The sequence below is a fragment of the Myodes glareolus genome, chromosome 12 (genome assembly GCF_982192425.1).
Source record: "Myodes glareolus chromosome 12, mMyoGla1.1, whole genome shotgun sequence".
Taxonomy (NCBI): Eukaryota; Metazoa; Chordata; class Mammalia; order Rodentia; family Cricetidae; genus Myodes; species Myodes glareolus.
In genome coordinates this window covers 33341914-33356575 of record NC_142037.1, presented here as the reverse complement: position 1 = coordinate 33356575, position 14662 = coordinate 33341914, and the positions used below count along the sequence as shown (strand labels likewise).

The window sequence follows — 14662 nt, the reverse complement described above, 5'->3', positions numbered from 1 at the left end:
TGGTTGACGGAAAGGAGGATCAGCGAATCAGAGCAGAACCTGCTGGCAAAGGGTGGCTCTAAGCGTTACTGAGCAGGCGCACGCTGGGGTGTAGGGAGCGCTCATTTGCATAAAGAGACGGAGTCTAAGGGAAAGGCGGGACGCTGAAGTCCTATACACCAGTCATCGCCTTGCTCTGCTTTAACCCCGCCTACTATCCCACCCACCAAGGTAACGGCTGGGGTCGGGATTGGCTAATGGGGTAAACTAGCCATCCTGCGGCTATGGCACGATTGGTCGAATGATTCATTTTCGAAGTTTGCAGCAGCCAATCTAAATGTTAGAGGCAGGGTTCGCCTAACTGACGTGTTGCTCCGCGGAACTCCTAGGTAGAGTCCCCGGTACACCGTGTGGCCGCAGGTGTGTCTCGCTAGGGGACCGTTCAGGGCTGGCCATGGGTCTCCCGAGAGACACGAAGGTCGCCCTGCGGCGTCCGAGAGCGCGGCGGTGAGAGCCGGAGGGAACGGGACGCGCGCTCGCACGTGGGTCCGGGGCCGGAGAGATCCCTCCGCGGGGAGGCGTGGCCGCAGTTTGAATTTGCGGGCGGGTAGTGAAGCTTCGCCTGTAGGTCGTGTGTCAGGGAGTGCGGCCGCCTGCAGGAGACCAACCCGGCTCCCTCCCCTGGCCTTTGGGGCTTTCTGAAGAGAAGTCTGGGCGACTCTCGTCGTCGTTGTCGTCTGAGGGGACGCGCGGACCTCGGGCGGGAGAGGTTGGTCTGTTATCCGATCGGGCTTGTCAGTAAAGGTCTGCCTCATTTTTCCGAGTAGCAACTCTTTAACCAGAACGCCCCGAATTCTTTCCCAACGTGCTCTTCTAAGACAGATTCCGTTAGAGTCCCGTCGCATTCTTTTTGACTTGTAGTGGGATTATTTTTCATTTTTTATTCTTGTTTGTCTTTCACTCCCTCATCTCCAGATGGATACGAGTTCACACGACAAGCAGCACTCTGAACTCAAGGAGTGTGTCGTGAATAATTCCGGTATGTCGGTGACCTGTTGCCCTCGTTAGATGGAAGGTCTGGGTGTTGACCTTGTGTTGCTTAGCCCAGCAATGTGTTGTCCGTTTTCAGAAAATGCCTCTTTTGTCTTGGGAACCGGGAAGCTTGTGACCCCTCAGAAGCGTGTAGAAGACGCGGCTCCTAATCTTTGCACCCCCGCAACCGTTAAGTCATCTTTGGACTTCTCCACGGTCACCGTAGAGCAGTTGGGAATCACCCCTGAAAGCTTTGTCAAGACCCCTTCAGGTAAGACAAGTTCTGGTATTGCTTTTTTTTTTTTTCTATTTTAAAAATAGCTAGAGTATGCCCCATTGCCCATGTCTATGCTGACGGACTTTCTTGCTGTCTATATTTATACTGATCCTGCAGACTGGCTTGTTTGGGGAGATGTCTGTGCCCATCACAGCTCACCCATATACAGCAGGGACCAAAGGGCTCTTAGGGCTCCCGGCATGAGCTACTTTCGCCAGTAATTCTGTAGTTTTCCCTCTGTTTTCCCACTCATGGTGGTCCATCACCATAGGACACAGCTACTGATCGTTTCCATGTTTCATTGCAGGAAAGTCATCTTCCCTTCAGAAAGCCAGGCGCCGTTCTACAGTCGGTGTCCGGGGCTCTCCAGAAACAAATTGCCTGATCCGTTTCATTGCTCAGCAGCGGAGCCTAAAGAATGCAACAAGATCTCCATTGGCACACAATTCCCCCCTTCAGGTACATTTCCTCCCCAGTGCCCAGGGATTTTGTGAGGGGCCTGTTTCACTCTATTCCCGGGCTCTGCTTTGCCCTACTCTGTTTGGGTCTGGGGGGTAGTTGGGGAGGGGACTTCTTCCTGTGTCTTGCAGGCACTGTGAGGTAACATACATTGCTGATACCCAGCATGGCTCGGGTAAAATTTAGGAATCTTTGACTTGGGGGTGGGAGCTTTCTGTTTTGTAAAATTTTCATAGACTGAGGAAAGCTCCCCTTCTCCATTGTTTTTCTTTCTGTAATGTCTCTATTTCTAGTGTTTTCATAACTCTTGATTGGGCAGAGGAGGAGGAAAAGGAACAAATGGCTTATCTTTTGGTGTCTTGAGCTGTATATATTTTTCAGATTTTATCAAATTAATGCATGCCCTGAACAGTCAAATAGTTGAAGGCTTGTTATGAAAGATATAGGCCCCTACTTGGGCCCTCTGCAATGGGTGTCCAGTGTTATGCTGGCCTTCTTACTCTAGAGTAATTCACTTCTGTTTTTTCTGTTTCGTTCTTCTGCTTTGCAGCATGGTCTGTGTACACAAGACAATTTCTTGCTGGTGTAATAAAACAGAACCTTGGGGTTTTCCTCAGTACCTTTTGGAAGGTTCATGAACTCAGTTTTTCTAATTTTACTAAATGTTATTTATGTTGATATTTATACTCATGAAGCAAAACTAGCGATGAATGGGACTATGGGCCATGGCAATGACATCACATCATCATCGTCTTAGTATTTGCTTGGTGTTCGCGGAAATATTAAATATCTTTGAAGCATTAATCATGATAAGCTTTACTACATACCATTCCTCAAATATTATATGTAATGAAGTGGAAGTCTGCATCAAGCACTTCAGAAGTTTCTAGAAATGTGTATGATTGAGTTGTGTGGGCTCAACTGGCTTTGGTTTGTTTTTTTTTCCCCACAGAACATTATTTTTACTTGATGGATCAACTGATAGAAAAATTGTGGTTAGTCAGGCTTGTAAATGTCATAAATAGACAGTGAATCTACCATGAAAACTGAAATCCATCTTACCAGTAAAAAGGGTTGCATTTTAAAAGGAAATTAAGGCTTTAGAAAGCATGTACCCATGACTGCACTTGACAGCTTCCTGACTGATCAGTGGGTATAGCATAAAATACTTTGATGTTGCCTTTTTAAAATAGATCACTTTTTGGAAAGTGAATAACAAAAGAAGTATTTCCAAATGATCACTGCCCGCTGTGTAGGTGAAAGGTGCCCCACACTGCGAGGCAGGCCGATAATATTCTCTGTTTGTATGTGGGTTTCAGTGTATATGTGTGGCCCAGAGGACATCAGATTTTGTCCTCTATTGCCTTCCACCTTGTTTTATGAGATAGTCCCTTTACTGAACCTGAAGCTTTCCAACTTGGCTACACAGGCTAGGGAGCAGGTCTCTGGGATATGCCTATTGGTGTAACACCCCCCAACATTGGGGTTACAGACATGCACCATCATACCTAGGTTTATATGGGTTTGGGAGATCAGAACTCAGGTCCTCATGCTTTTATGGTGAGCTCTTTGCTCACTGAACCAGCTCCTGGATCTATTTAAAGATTTTATTTGAAAAATAAAATGCATATATGTGCACCACATGTGTGCAGTACCGATGAAGGTCAGAAAAGGGTATCAGGTCACCTGGACTGGACTTCCAGGGTTGTGAACTCAGCCATGTGAGTGCTAGGAACTGAGCTGAAGTCCTCTCTAAGGGCAACCAGGGCTTAGCCATCTCCAGCCCTATCCCCAAATGTCTTAATAGATATTCTGTTGTGTTCACTTGCCAGAGTGGACAGTGAAGAATTAGCCTTCTTTCTTCATATGCTGCTCCTTCTCTCCAGCTTTTCAGTAGCTTGGTTATGTCAGCCTTCACTTGATTGAATTATTATGGTCCTGTGTGTTTGTGAGCTGGTTTTTCTTTTGCAGTTAGCTTACCCTCCTTTGCTCTGGGTCGCCAGATCACTGTGTGCTCTTATTCTATGTATTAGTTACTTTTCATTGTGGTGATAAAATACCATGAGCAAAGCTGCTTAGTTGGGGAGGCGTGGCAGCTGAGAGATCATAACTTTTTTTCTTGGTTTATTTTTCGAGACAGGGTCTATCTGTTGCCCTGGCTGTCCCTGAAACTCACTCTGTAGACCAGACTGACCTCATACTCACAGAGATCCACCTGCCTCTGCTTCCTGAGTGCTGGAATTAAAAGCATGCACCACCACTGCTCAGTGAGAGGAGGCAAGCTTGAACCCAGGCAAGGCTGTAAGCTCTCAAGAAAGCCGCTTCCTCTCCTGTACTTCTTCCTGCCAGACTGTGTATCTGAAAGGTTACTTCCCAAACAGTGACCCCCCTGGGGACCAAATTCAAATGCCACACCTATGGGGAACATTTCTCACTTAAAGCACCACATTTCTTTTCTGTCCCACCTCTGGCAAACTACTTCTACTTTTTGTATTTGATCACGCCATTTCCCTCCTCTCCATCCTTTCCTCTAGTGGGACACAGACATTTCAGCATGGTTCAGGCTTGTTTGGAGCTCAGTCTTACTGCCTCAAATTCCCAGTTGCTGTGATTACAGGCACGTGCTACTATGCCCTGCTCCCTGCCATTCTCTTGCTGTTGCCAACCACTTTTAACTTCTGTCTTTCACTGGCTTTGGCTGTGTTTAATACATTGAGACACTTCCTCATTTGGATTAGAGGACTACACACATGCCCAGTTTTTTTCCTATGACACTGGGCTTATTTCTGTTAGGTTTGCAGTTTTTCCCTCACAAATGCTGGTGTGCCTAGATGTATGTGCTGATGACTCTGAAATGTCCTCAGCTGAGAACTGCAGAGCGCCAAACCTAGACACCAGCTGCCTGTGCTGTCCCCGAGTATTGAGTAGAGTGTCCAAGCATGCCCCAGCCTAATTAGTTACTTATCCCATTGCTGTCACAGAACACATGAGAGACGCTGCTTAAGAAATGAAGAGTTTATTCTGGTTCACAGTTGTAGAGTACAATTCTGCATGGTGGCAGTGGCATGGTGGAGAGAGCTTGAGATCACATTGTATCCACAGTCAGGAAACAGAGCACACTGCCTTCATGTTCAAGGTGGTGGGACTTTTATTTCTTTTCCCACTCCCTCTCTCTTCCTTTAGTCTGGGGCCCCTTGCACATGGGATGGTACAAACCACATTCAAATCAGGCCTTCCACTCTGGAAATGCCCTCGCCTACATGCAGAGGCTTCTCTCTGTGGTTCTAATCCTGGCAAGTTGACTATCAAGAGTAGCCATCATACTAGCTAAAGCTGAACAGTAGATTTGTATTTCTCAGCACCTTATCCAGGCCACTCCTGCCAAATACCTCTTAGTCATTCTTGGTCTTTTCTACCTTAGGTGCCCATCAAAGTCCTTAAGGCTACATTTCAGAGGCCTGTCTGAGATTCCTCATATCCTTCCTGCCAGGGTCTTCGATTGGTCTTCTTTCCTTTTCTCCCATCCACCCACTATTGCACAGATCAAAGAGGTATTTTAGAATGAATCACATTATTGCTGCTGCTTTAAGCTTCCTATGTTGCCTATTTGAGATCAATCTACTTTTTTGAAGTCTCCTTGTTCCGTTGGCCTGAGCCCTGTCCACTTGTGGCCTCATCCTTGCCTTCCTCCAGTTACTGGACACACAGGCTTGCTTTCTTCTGATTGTTCCCGAGAGCTTCTACTCTTGTTTTTTCTGTACGCTTTGTTCCCTTGGTGTCAGACCACTTCTCATTGTGGTTTCAATTCAAGTGCCACTTCAGACCTTTCTTTCCTAAGTAGCCAAAGCAGCATATTTCTTGGCTCAGCCACATTGGTACTTTCTCCATAACATCTTAGTATGTTCTTAAACCTTGCTCTGGAATATCACTCCACTCCCACCCGGACCCATCTCCACCCACGCACCATACCCCAAGAACTTGAGCACCTGGAATAGTTTCTGTCCATGACTTACTGACACCAACACAACTCATGAGACAACAGCATGACGAAAGTTTTCATACTTTGTTCATGAACACTATTCTCTCAGGAAACAGGTTTAATTAGGGAAACGTAGTTTAAGTATTCCCAAGTGCTCTGAGCTCCTGGGACACTAAACCAGCCCTGACACATTCAAATGAGCTCACAGAAATGTGCATTCAAGATAATTTGTGTGCCTTTAAGATAATCTTAAATTATTAGATGAGTTGCCCACAGGCCTGTTGGCAATATTACATGCTGGTTATGTCACAAAGGTTTACATCATCAGGTACATTTCAGTTTAAAATGTTCCACTATTATGTAGTAGGCAATTTGTCATAGGACTGTGCCTAACTATGCAAATATAAGAGCAGATCATCAAACATGACTTCAGGATTTTAACATCTCTCTCCATATAATAACATAAAAGCAGGTAGCTTTCTTTCTCCCTTTTTCTTTAGAGTGTTAAAATTACCACAGATTACTCATTAGAAGAAATGTTACTGGCTCAAGATAAAAGAAAAAGCAACCTGGATAAAGTGCTTGATCAGTAGGTTGGTTTTTAGTTAGTATAAATTCAGTTTTGTCTTTGTGTAGAATCTTGTGGGCGGGGTTTCTATGCGCTTCTGGCCTTGTGCATCTGTGTTTGTGTCTGAAGTAAATGGTTGACTTTCAGCCCTAAGGAAGTACGAAGATCTTATGATGTTAGGGAGTTAGCCAGGAGGAGGCAGGAGTGGTACGTGCTGGAGCTAGAAGGGATCATCCTTGTCTTGTGGCAGTCTCCGCAGGTGGAGGTCATCTGTGTGCTGGGCACTGTGCTGTGATGAAGATATTAACTTCCGGGGATGCTCTCTGCTGCTTTTGTCAGTATTCCAGATGGGCTCCCTTTCTCTTCCTTGCTCTCCTACTCTGAGGTTGACTTCTCAGACACATTTGTTCTGGGCTGCTTTCTCGTCCCTTTCATACTGCTTTGTTGACATTGTCTCAGTGATGGCTGCCAAGGTTGTTCTTAAGCCCCTTAGAATCCTTTTCAAAGTGATTTATTCCTCCCCCACCCCCAAATGTAGGAATGCATTTGGTCTGTAGCCTCTATAACATCTACCCATTTTAAGTTTCTGCTAGCCTGGCTTTGGGTATACATCTGTGGGTAACCACTTAGCTTTTCTTCTTTGCTCAGATTTTAGAAAACAGGAACAGAGGAGCACTAAGATGGCCGTGGCACACTTAATATTCAGACAGAAAATGTGTAATTCTGAGGACAGGAAGCTCTGCCTCACTAACTTGTCTTTATAAGCCTTCATGGGCTTTGTTTTGGAGTCATTGGTAGCACTCCTAGCTAAGAAGCTGTTAGATTTATAATGCTCCTGTACTTTATACATTTCACAGGGTACCCCGGGACTCTATCGACATGCCGGTGCTTTAAAAGAGCGAATGGCTGCTTTCCAGTCAGCTTTTCACTCCGTACAGGAAACTGAGAGGATGGCCAGTGGTCCTGCAGTCTCAAAGGCAGTTGGAGAGTCTCAGACATCATATTTGAGTGAGTAAAATGGGTTCACCAAGGTAGACTTCTGTGTATAAAGATAATCTATGACACGAAAAGATTTCTTTCCACAAGGTGAAAGCAATTTTTTCAGCGCATAGTCGTTTCTGTAAATGGAGACTCATAGCTAAAATCTGCAGTATTTACACAAAACTAGATTTTTGGTTTCAGAGTTTTGTTTTAGTTTTATCTGCTCTAGTTTGGTGATGCTAAGGATCATGCTCAGGGCCTCGAATGTATTAGACAAATGCTTTACAACCAAGTCCCACCTAGGCCCCATGGTTTCTGTTGAAAACCTAGACCTTTATTTCCACAGTTACACTTGTTCTGGATTGTAAAAGGCCAGTGTCAACTAACCGTGTCAGGCTTCAGATAGGGCCTGCAGTAAATTTAGATTTGTATTGATTTTTATAGACTTCTTGTTAAACTTTGCAAAAACGTATGTGAATGGCAAATACCCAGCCCTAATGTTACCACAGATTTGTCCAGTCTAATCACTGTGTTACTAAACTGCTGTATTCTTTGCTATGTCCATATAGTTCATTTGCTATTTTTTAGTCAGTTCTGTCTTTTTCAGTCACCAAGTACTTAAACACCAGAGCTTAACAGAATACTGGCTTTCCTGCAGTCCTGTTCTTCTAGGACTTTACACTCTAATTACTTCACAGATCCCAGCTATTCCATGGTTCAGTATCCATTCAGATATCCGAATTTGTAGTTTGTAATTTACCTATTATTTGTTGTCTAGGTTTCAGGTTTTTTACTTCATTATTATAATGTCATAATAATTTGTACACAGAAATAACTGAGCACATTGCAGTTGTCTGTTTTCTTTTTTGTTTTGTTTTTCCCTATACACAAAAATCAAGTACAATCAAATTAGAACATAACTGTCTTTCTGGTTTTGCCAGCATGTAGTTTGCAGGCCATGTGCACCAAATGTAGTATCTTAGGGTTCTCTAGAGGAAGAGAAACAATGGAATGAGTATCTATTACCACAGAGATTTGCTTCATTGGCTTGCATACTATGGGCTGCTGGCTGCACCCTGCAGCAGTTGAGAACCTGGTAGCTCTTCTGTCCTTAAGGCTGGGTGCCTGTAGTCCCAATGTGCAGCTGAAGCCCTAGAGGGTTCTTGGAGGAGAGATACTGGTCATCAGTTCAAGTTGGAAAGCTGAAGAAACCAGTTCTGATGGCACTTGTGAAAGGTCAGTCACCCAAGGGCTGCACTGAGCAATGAGAGTAAAGATGGACAGGTGAGAACTGCACTGCTGTCCTCTCAGCCCTGGCTGGTCTCGCGTTTGCTTTAGACCAGGCTGGCCTTGAGCTTTCTGGTTACCCTCCCACGTGCTAGCTGGCACTACTTGTGTGTGTCAACACACCTGCCTTCAGTTTCCCTTTTTAAGTAAAAGGAGTTAGCAGATTTTTTTTCCTTTGAGGATTTACATAGAGACACTAAACTGCCATTATTATGTTACAATGAATGATATTTTAAAATGATAAATGTAAAAGAAAATATTTATCCCTATGTCATTTTGTTTCTATTTTGTGTGTGTGTGTGCATATAGCCAAAAAAGAAGGTCTTATTGAATACCAGCACTCTGGGTTCCCTGTAAACTCATCTTCAAAACGGCGGAGAATATCCTCCCAGAACAGCCCTGATGACCACCTCAGCAGCGCCAAAGGGAAAGTGGCGCCCATGCAGGTGACCAACAATCACACCTGTGCTGTGGACACCTCTGCAGATCTGCCTGAGGTGACTATGCTTTCCACCCAGAGACAGACCAGTGGTTTTCTGCACAAGCAGTTTGAGGACTGTCAGGGCCCGAGATAAGAGTTGGTGTGGTGAGAGAGAGGCAGAGAGAGAAAGAGAGAGGAATTATGTGACTTTTTTTGTCTCTTGGTTTAGAAGCTGTTTGGGAAGATTGGTTGCTTTTGATTGCTTTTATGAGAAGATAAAGCCCAAGGGTCTTCTGCATGAGGTGTTGTACATAGTGATGGTTGGGCCTGAGATGGCTCTTTGTGTTCAGCCAGGGAGCACAGGTCCCTGAGCAGGTTGTTCAGGTATCAACTGGAGTGTCTGTTGCTGAGATGGGGAGCACCTGTCCAGGTTTGTTCACCTGCGTTTTCCTTGCCCACCTAGTCTGTCCTAAGACTGCCTGGGAATCAGACTGTTGTTAAAATTCATCTTTGCTTTTCTGCTTGTTTCAAGTAGCTTTAGGAATTCTTATGGATTGTGACAACCTAATGTTGTTGAGGTTCGGGAAAAACAAAAACATACCTGAATTTTATGAAAGTGGGACCAAGAATACTACTGGGTTTGGTAACTTGTGCACTGAGAATGCAAAGCCAGTCACATGACCCTTTCTTCTCTGTCTTCATTCTGTGACAGGGTTTTCTTTCATTCCTGAGCGGAGGCGCCTGACACCATCACAGCTGCAGCTAGTTTTGAAATTTTTTGTTTGAGGGTGTGAAGAAAGAGTGTGGGTGCATGTAATAGAAATCAGAGGTCAACTCTCAGAAATTGGTTCTTCCCACCTTGAGTTCTAGGGACTGAACTTGGTCATCCTGCTTTCAGAACAAGTGTTTGCCTGCTGAGCCCAACAGTTGAAACTTAGTCTGTGCCACCTCTGCAACTTAGATCCAGTTTATGACTGACCTAGTGACATGTTTGCAAGTCACTAGAGATTCCTTAGTTTCATGTAGTGTATGTGGAGGTCAGGGGAGAGTTTGTGTGTGGGTTCTTCCCTTCTACCATGTGGCTTCTAGGAATTGAACCCAGGTTGTTAGGTTGGAAGTAAGCGGCACCTTCTCAAAGCCATCTATCTACTCACCCTAGTTCTCTGTGATAATAGGAAAAGGCGGGGGCGGGGGAAGTCATAGCACAATGATCCCAAACTGCTCCTACAGTCCTTGTAATACAAGAACCACTTGTATTGCAGACTGGCTTATATTCCCAGTTTCCTTTGCTTTATTTAAGGTAATAGAAAATGATCATTTGGCAGAAGCAATAGTAGTTGTTTTTTTTTCCAGACTTTGACTCATTCACATAAATCACAAAGGAGAAATGATTTCCGAATTAATGTGGTATGCCTTTGAGAATTTCCTCTCTAGAGGCTAGCAGGTAGCACAGCTGTCAGAGCTTCAGTAGGCAGCAAACATGAACCTCATAAACTTTTCTTCAGGGTTGAAAATGTTCTGTGGAGTATTCTGGGGTTAGTGCCCACTGTACTTTGCCCTTGCTGGCTGGAGACCAACTGAACAACAGATTTTCAGTCATCCCCAGTGGTTATTGAAATCTCCACAAAGGTGTTAGCAGCACAGTTAGTAATAACATGTTGTAATTTTTGTTTATTCTTTCATCTTTTCTCCCAGAAGCCATCCAACATTGGTCCAGCCCAGCCTGGATGTGTAGTTGCTCCTCTTCCAGAGCTCATAGAGACTTCACCTGGTAAGTATATCATTTCCTTAGTGCAAACATGTATTGTCCCATTCATAGACATTTGTGATGTGTGTGTCCATAAGCTGAAATGAGTGAAAGCAATTATGGGTTGTAGGCAGAATGTTTTGAGATCATTGTGCTATGACTGTGGGTTTTTTTTTTTGTTTTCTGTTTTTTTTTTTTTTTTTCCTGTTATCACAAAGAATTGAGGTGGACTAGATGGCTTAGAAAAAGATGCCTACTGCCAGCCTAACAATCCCTAGAGCCTTCGTGGTAGGAGAGAACTCACACAAACTCTTCCGACTTCCATAGACGCTCCATGTCACACGCCCACCTCCATACACTCACATCATACACATGCACAATAAACCAGTAAGTTATTTTAGAATTTTTAAAGTAAAGTTAGTAATGCACTTCCAAACTGGTGAGCTATTTTACTATAATAAAAGTATAATGATAGGGCCAGTAATACATGGTGGTGCATGCCTGTAATCCCTGCTCTCGGGATGCTGAAGCAGAATTAGGAGTTCTAGGCCAGCTTTGGAAACAGCAAGATCCTGCTTTAGCAGAGAGGGGAATAGGAGGGATATAGTAAAGGCCTACATCCATCTGTTTGCCTGCAAATTTCAAGATGTCATTATTTTTTACCGTTGAGTCATACTCCATTGTGTAAATGTACCACATTTTCTTTAGCCATTCTTCAGATGAGGGGCATCTAGGTTGTTTTCAGGATCTAGAAAACACCATATTGAGTGAGGTAACCCAGATCCAGAAAAACAAATATGTACTCACTCACAAGTGACTTTTAGACATAAAGCAAAGAAAAACCATCCTGCAGTCCACAACTCCAGAGAACCTAGACAATAAAGAGTACCCTAAGAGAGATATTCATGGATCTACATAGGAAAGAGAAAAAAATAAGCTCTCCCGAGTAAATTGGGAGTGTGGGTGCCACAGGAGCCAGAAGGGGAGAGGGGAGAAAGGAAAAGGAGCGGAGAAAATGTATAGCACAATAAAAACAAGGGCCTGTGACTACTAGCAAATATATTTTGTTAGAAATACACTATAAATAATCTGGCTGTTTTGTTTTTGAGACATAGCCTTGTGTCACCCAGATTAGCTTTCAGTTCACTGTATAGCCTATGATAACCTTGAACTCCTAATGTTCCTGCCTTTATCTCCCAAGTATTGTGACAACTGGTGTAGGGATCACCCTGCTTTAACCCATTAAGGTTTCAAGTAACTATTGATATGACTTGATTTACATCTATTTTGCCATATGCCACCTTTTGTTTTATTTGATTTTTTTTTTTAAGAATTCTGTTTTAAGCCAAGCAGTGGTGGCACTTGCCTTTAATCCCAGCACTCAGGAGGCAGAGGCAGGTGGGTCTCTGTGAGTTCGGAACAGCCTAGTCTACAAAGTGAGTTCCCGAACAGCTAGGGCTACATAGAAAAACCCTGTGTTGGGCGGAGAAAATAGAATTCTGTTTTAATTTATTAGTGTTTACCATCTTTTAAGCTGTACCGCGTTCTGTCTTGTTCTCTTACTCTGGGTTCCAGCACACTTTCTCAGCTGTTCATAAAACACAACAGTTTACTCCCCCTATGGCTTGATGTCCTCCCTTCCTTTCCGTGTTATTTTTACCCTTTGCACAGTCAATACCATACACATTTGCTTGACTGTGACTCCATGCATGTTACCATTTTTGCTTTTAAACATCAAATGCTTCGTGTAATTTAAGAGAACGTAGTTTTTATATTTACTGAGCATATGCCCCTTTTTCTGGTCCATTTGTATCTTGTCTTTTGTTTGGTTTGTTTATAATCTTAACCATCTCAGTTCCTGTGGAGCTTCCCTTCAGCTTCTAAATGAACTTTTCACCCTTTCTTTGTAGTGAATATCTGCTCCTCCTTTTAATTTTCATTCTAAGGTCGATGGGTGGATTTCTGCCTCCATAGATAAGGTACAAGGACAGATGGTGATACCTCACTCTGCAGTCCATCTGAAGCAGGAATATCTTAGCACCCTACTAAATCCTACCTGGAAGTGTTGGGATGAGCAGGGAAAGGGGACATTGTGAGCAATGGGGCTTTGTTAATGTAGTCTAGTGTTTCGTGCTGATTATTTGATGAACCTACCCAGTCAGGTGGGCTGAAAAGCTTTTGTTAAGGCCGGGGAGATGATTTCACCATAACGAGCACCTGCACATCTTGAGAGGCTCACAGTGGTTCCTCACACCCATATTAGGTGGTTCACAACTGCCTGTAACTTGAGCTTCGGGAGATCTGCACTTCTGGGCTCCACAGGTATCTGCACATTAGTGCTCTTGCACACATACAGAAGCAAACATAAATTTAATTTTTTTTATTTATTTTAGAGAAGATTGTATAATGTATTTTCCTGTCTCCCTTGCATTCCCCACTGCTTGCATCTTGCTCCTCTGGTTGAAAATCTTGTCAAGTAGGTCTTTACCTCTGCTGTGGCACTACTAAGAGTCTGGCATTCAGATGACCTCACTGGTCATCAATGCCAAGTGACTCAGTAATATTTAGTCATTTACATGATATCTCCCCTTAGCAATCATATTTTAACATCTACCTTTCCTTGCTGTTTTTCATTTAGATCGGTGGTTCTCAACCCCTTTGGCAAACCTCTATCTCCAAAATATTTATTCTACAATTCATAACAGTAGCAAAATTATAGTTATGAAGTAGCAGTGAAAATAATTTTATAGTTGGGGTCACCACAACCTGAGGAACTGTGTTAAAGGGTCACAGCATTAGAAAGGTTGAGAATCACTGATTTAGATGGTTATAACATGTTTCATGTAGTCTTAGTGTGTGTGTCATACAGGGTTTTTTCTTTTCAGTCAGATTGCATCTACATCACTGAGTAGAAGTCCAACTTAACTGGACTCCTTGCATTTGCCAATGTGGAGCTTGCACATTAGTTGGGGCAGCTTCTGTTGGGGCTGATAATCTCTCCCCTCGTCATATCCTCCTCCATATCAAGTACTAAAATGACTTATTTTTGGGATTTGACTCCGGGTAGGTTTATTTTATGTTGCAAGTAATAGGTATACTAAGAAAATGTACCTTAGCACTCTAAGGCTCATTCCTGACCTTTTTCCCCACCCTCTTGTTGTAGAATATTATTTTAAGGTGTGTTACTTTTGTTTGTGCTCTGGGGAACATTAGTTTAATGATACAAAGATGTGTTTGGTTAAATAAAATTCACCTGCTGTCAGGAGGCTGGGTTAGCAACTAACTGACAGGAAGGTGGTAAGGAGGAGCCGGGGGAGATGGGTTTTTAAGGAGCAGGCCAGGAGCCACACAGGGCTTTTTGGAGAGATGGGAGAGGGAGAGGGGGTGATCTGCTTGCTGTTCAGCCTCTGAGGAGCAGAATCCCATCTCAGCCTTTGAATCCTGAGTTCTTTAGAAGGACAGAAATTTAGATAATTCCCTTAGTAACTTTAGAAGAGTCAATGCCTGGGGGAGCAGGATTTCCTCAGACTGCGGCTCTTGCTGCCCTATTGCCGCCTATTGATAGCATGAGAGTTACAGTTGCTGATTCAGACAGCTGAGTTTAAAAGGCAGAAATAATTTGAAAAGAGAACATCCTCTGACTCAGATTTCTGTGGAAACCAAAACCTCTTATCTTTATTTGAATAGATGTATTCTAAAATGTATGCCTAGTGCTGCTTCTGTCTTAGGCTCATGTCCAAATGAAGTCTGGGAGAGTTGGGATTGAGTTTAGCGTATTCTAAGTAAACACTCTACAACTGAACTATACCACTAGCACTTGGTTTTGTGAAACAGGGTCTCACTGTGTAGCCTTGACTGCCTTAAATTGTCCATCCTCCTGCCTCCATCTCCTGAGCACTTTGCTTACCGAATTTCGAAATATCGTGTTACAG

The 14662-nt window shown here is 43.6% G+C and overlaps 1 protein-coding gene across 6 annotated transcripts in view; it reads left to right on the top strand.

Annotated features, from left to right (window-relative positions):
- The first annotated feature begins 186 nt into the window (after positions 1-186).
- Cdca2 (cell division cycle associated 2) overlaps positions 187-14662 on the top strand; it is a 40167-nt gene continuing 25691 nt past the window's right edge. The window contains exons 1-7 of one of the 6 annotated variants that reach the window (XM_085698673.2): positions 187-210; positions 955-1018; positions 1109-1282; positions 1596-1747; positions 7152-7302; positions 8872-9059; positions 10679-10754. In XM_085698673.2, the coding sequence (XP_085554799.2) occupies positions 955-1018; positions 1109-1282; positions 1596-1747; positions 7152-7302; positions 8872-9059; positions 10679-10754 (805 nt within the window). In that variant the 5' untranslated portion in view covers positions 187-210. Of the gene's footprint in view, positions 211-311; positions 487-584; positions 749-954; positions 1019-1108; positions 1283-1595; positions 1748-6082; positions 6199-7151; positions 7303-8871; positions 9060-10678; positions 10755-14662 lie in introns of those variants that run through there. The other 5 variants (XM_048422224.3, XM_048422225.3, XM_048422228.3 and 2 more) reach the window with 5 other exon arrangements.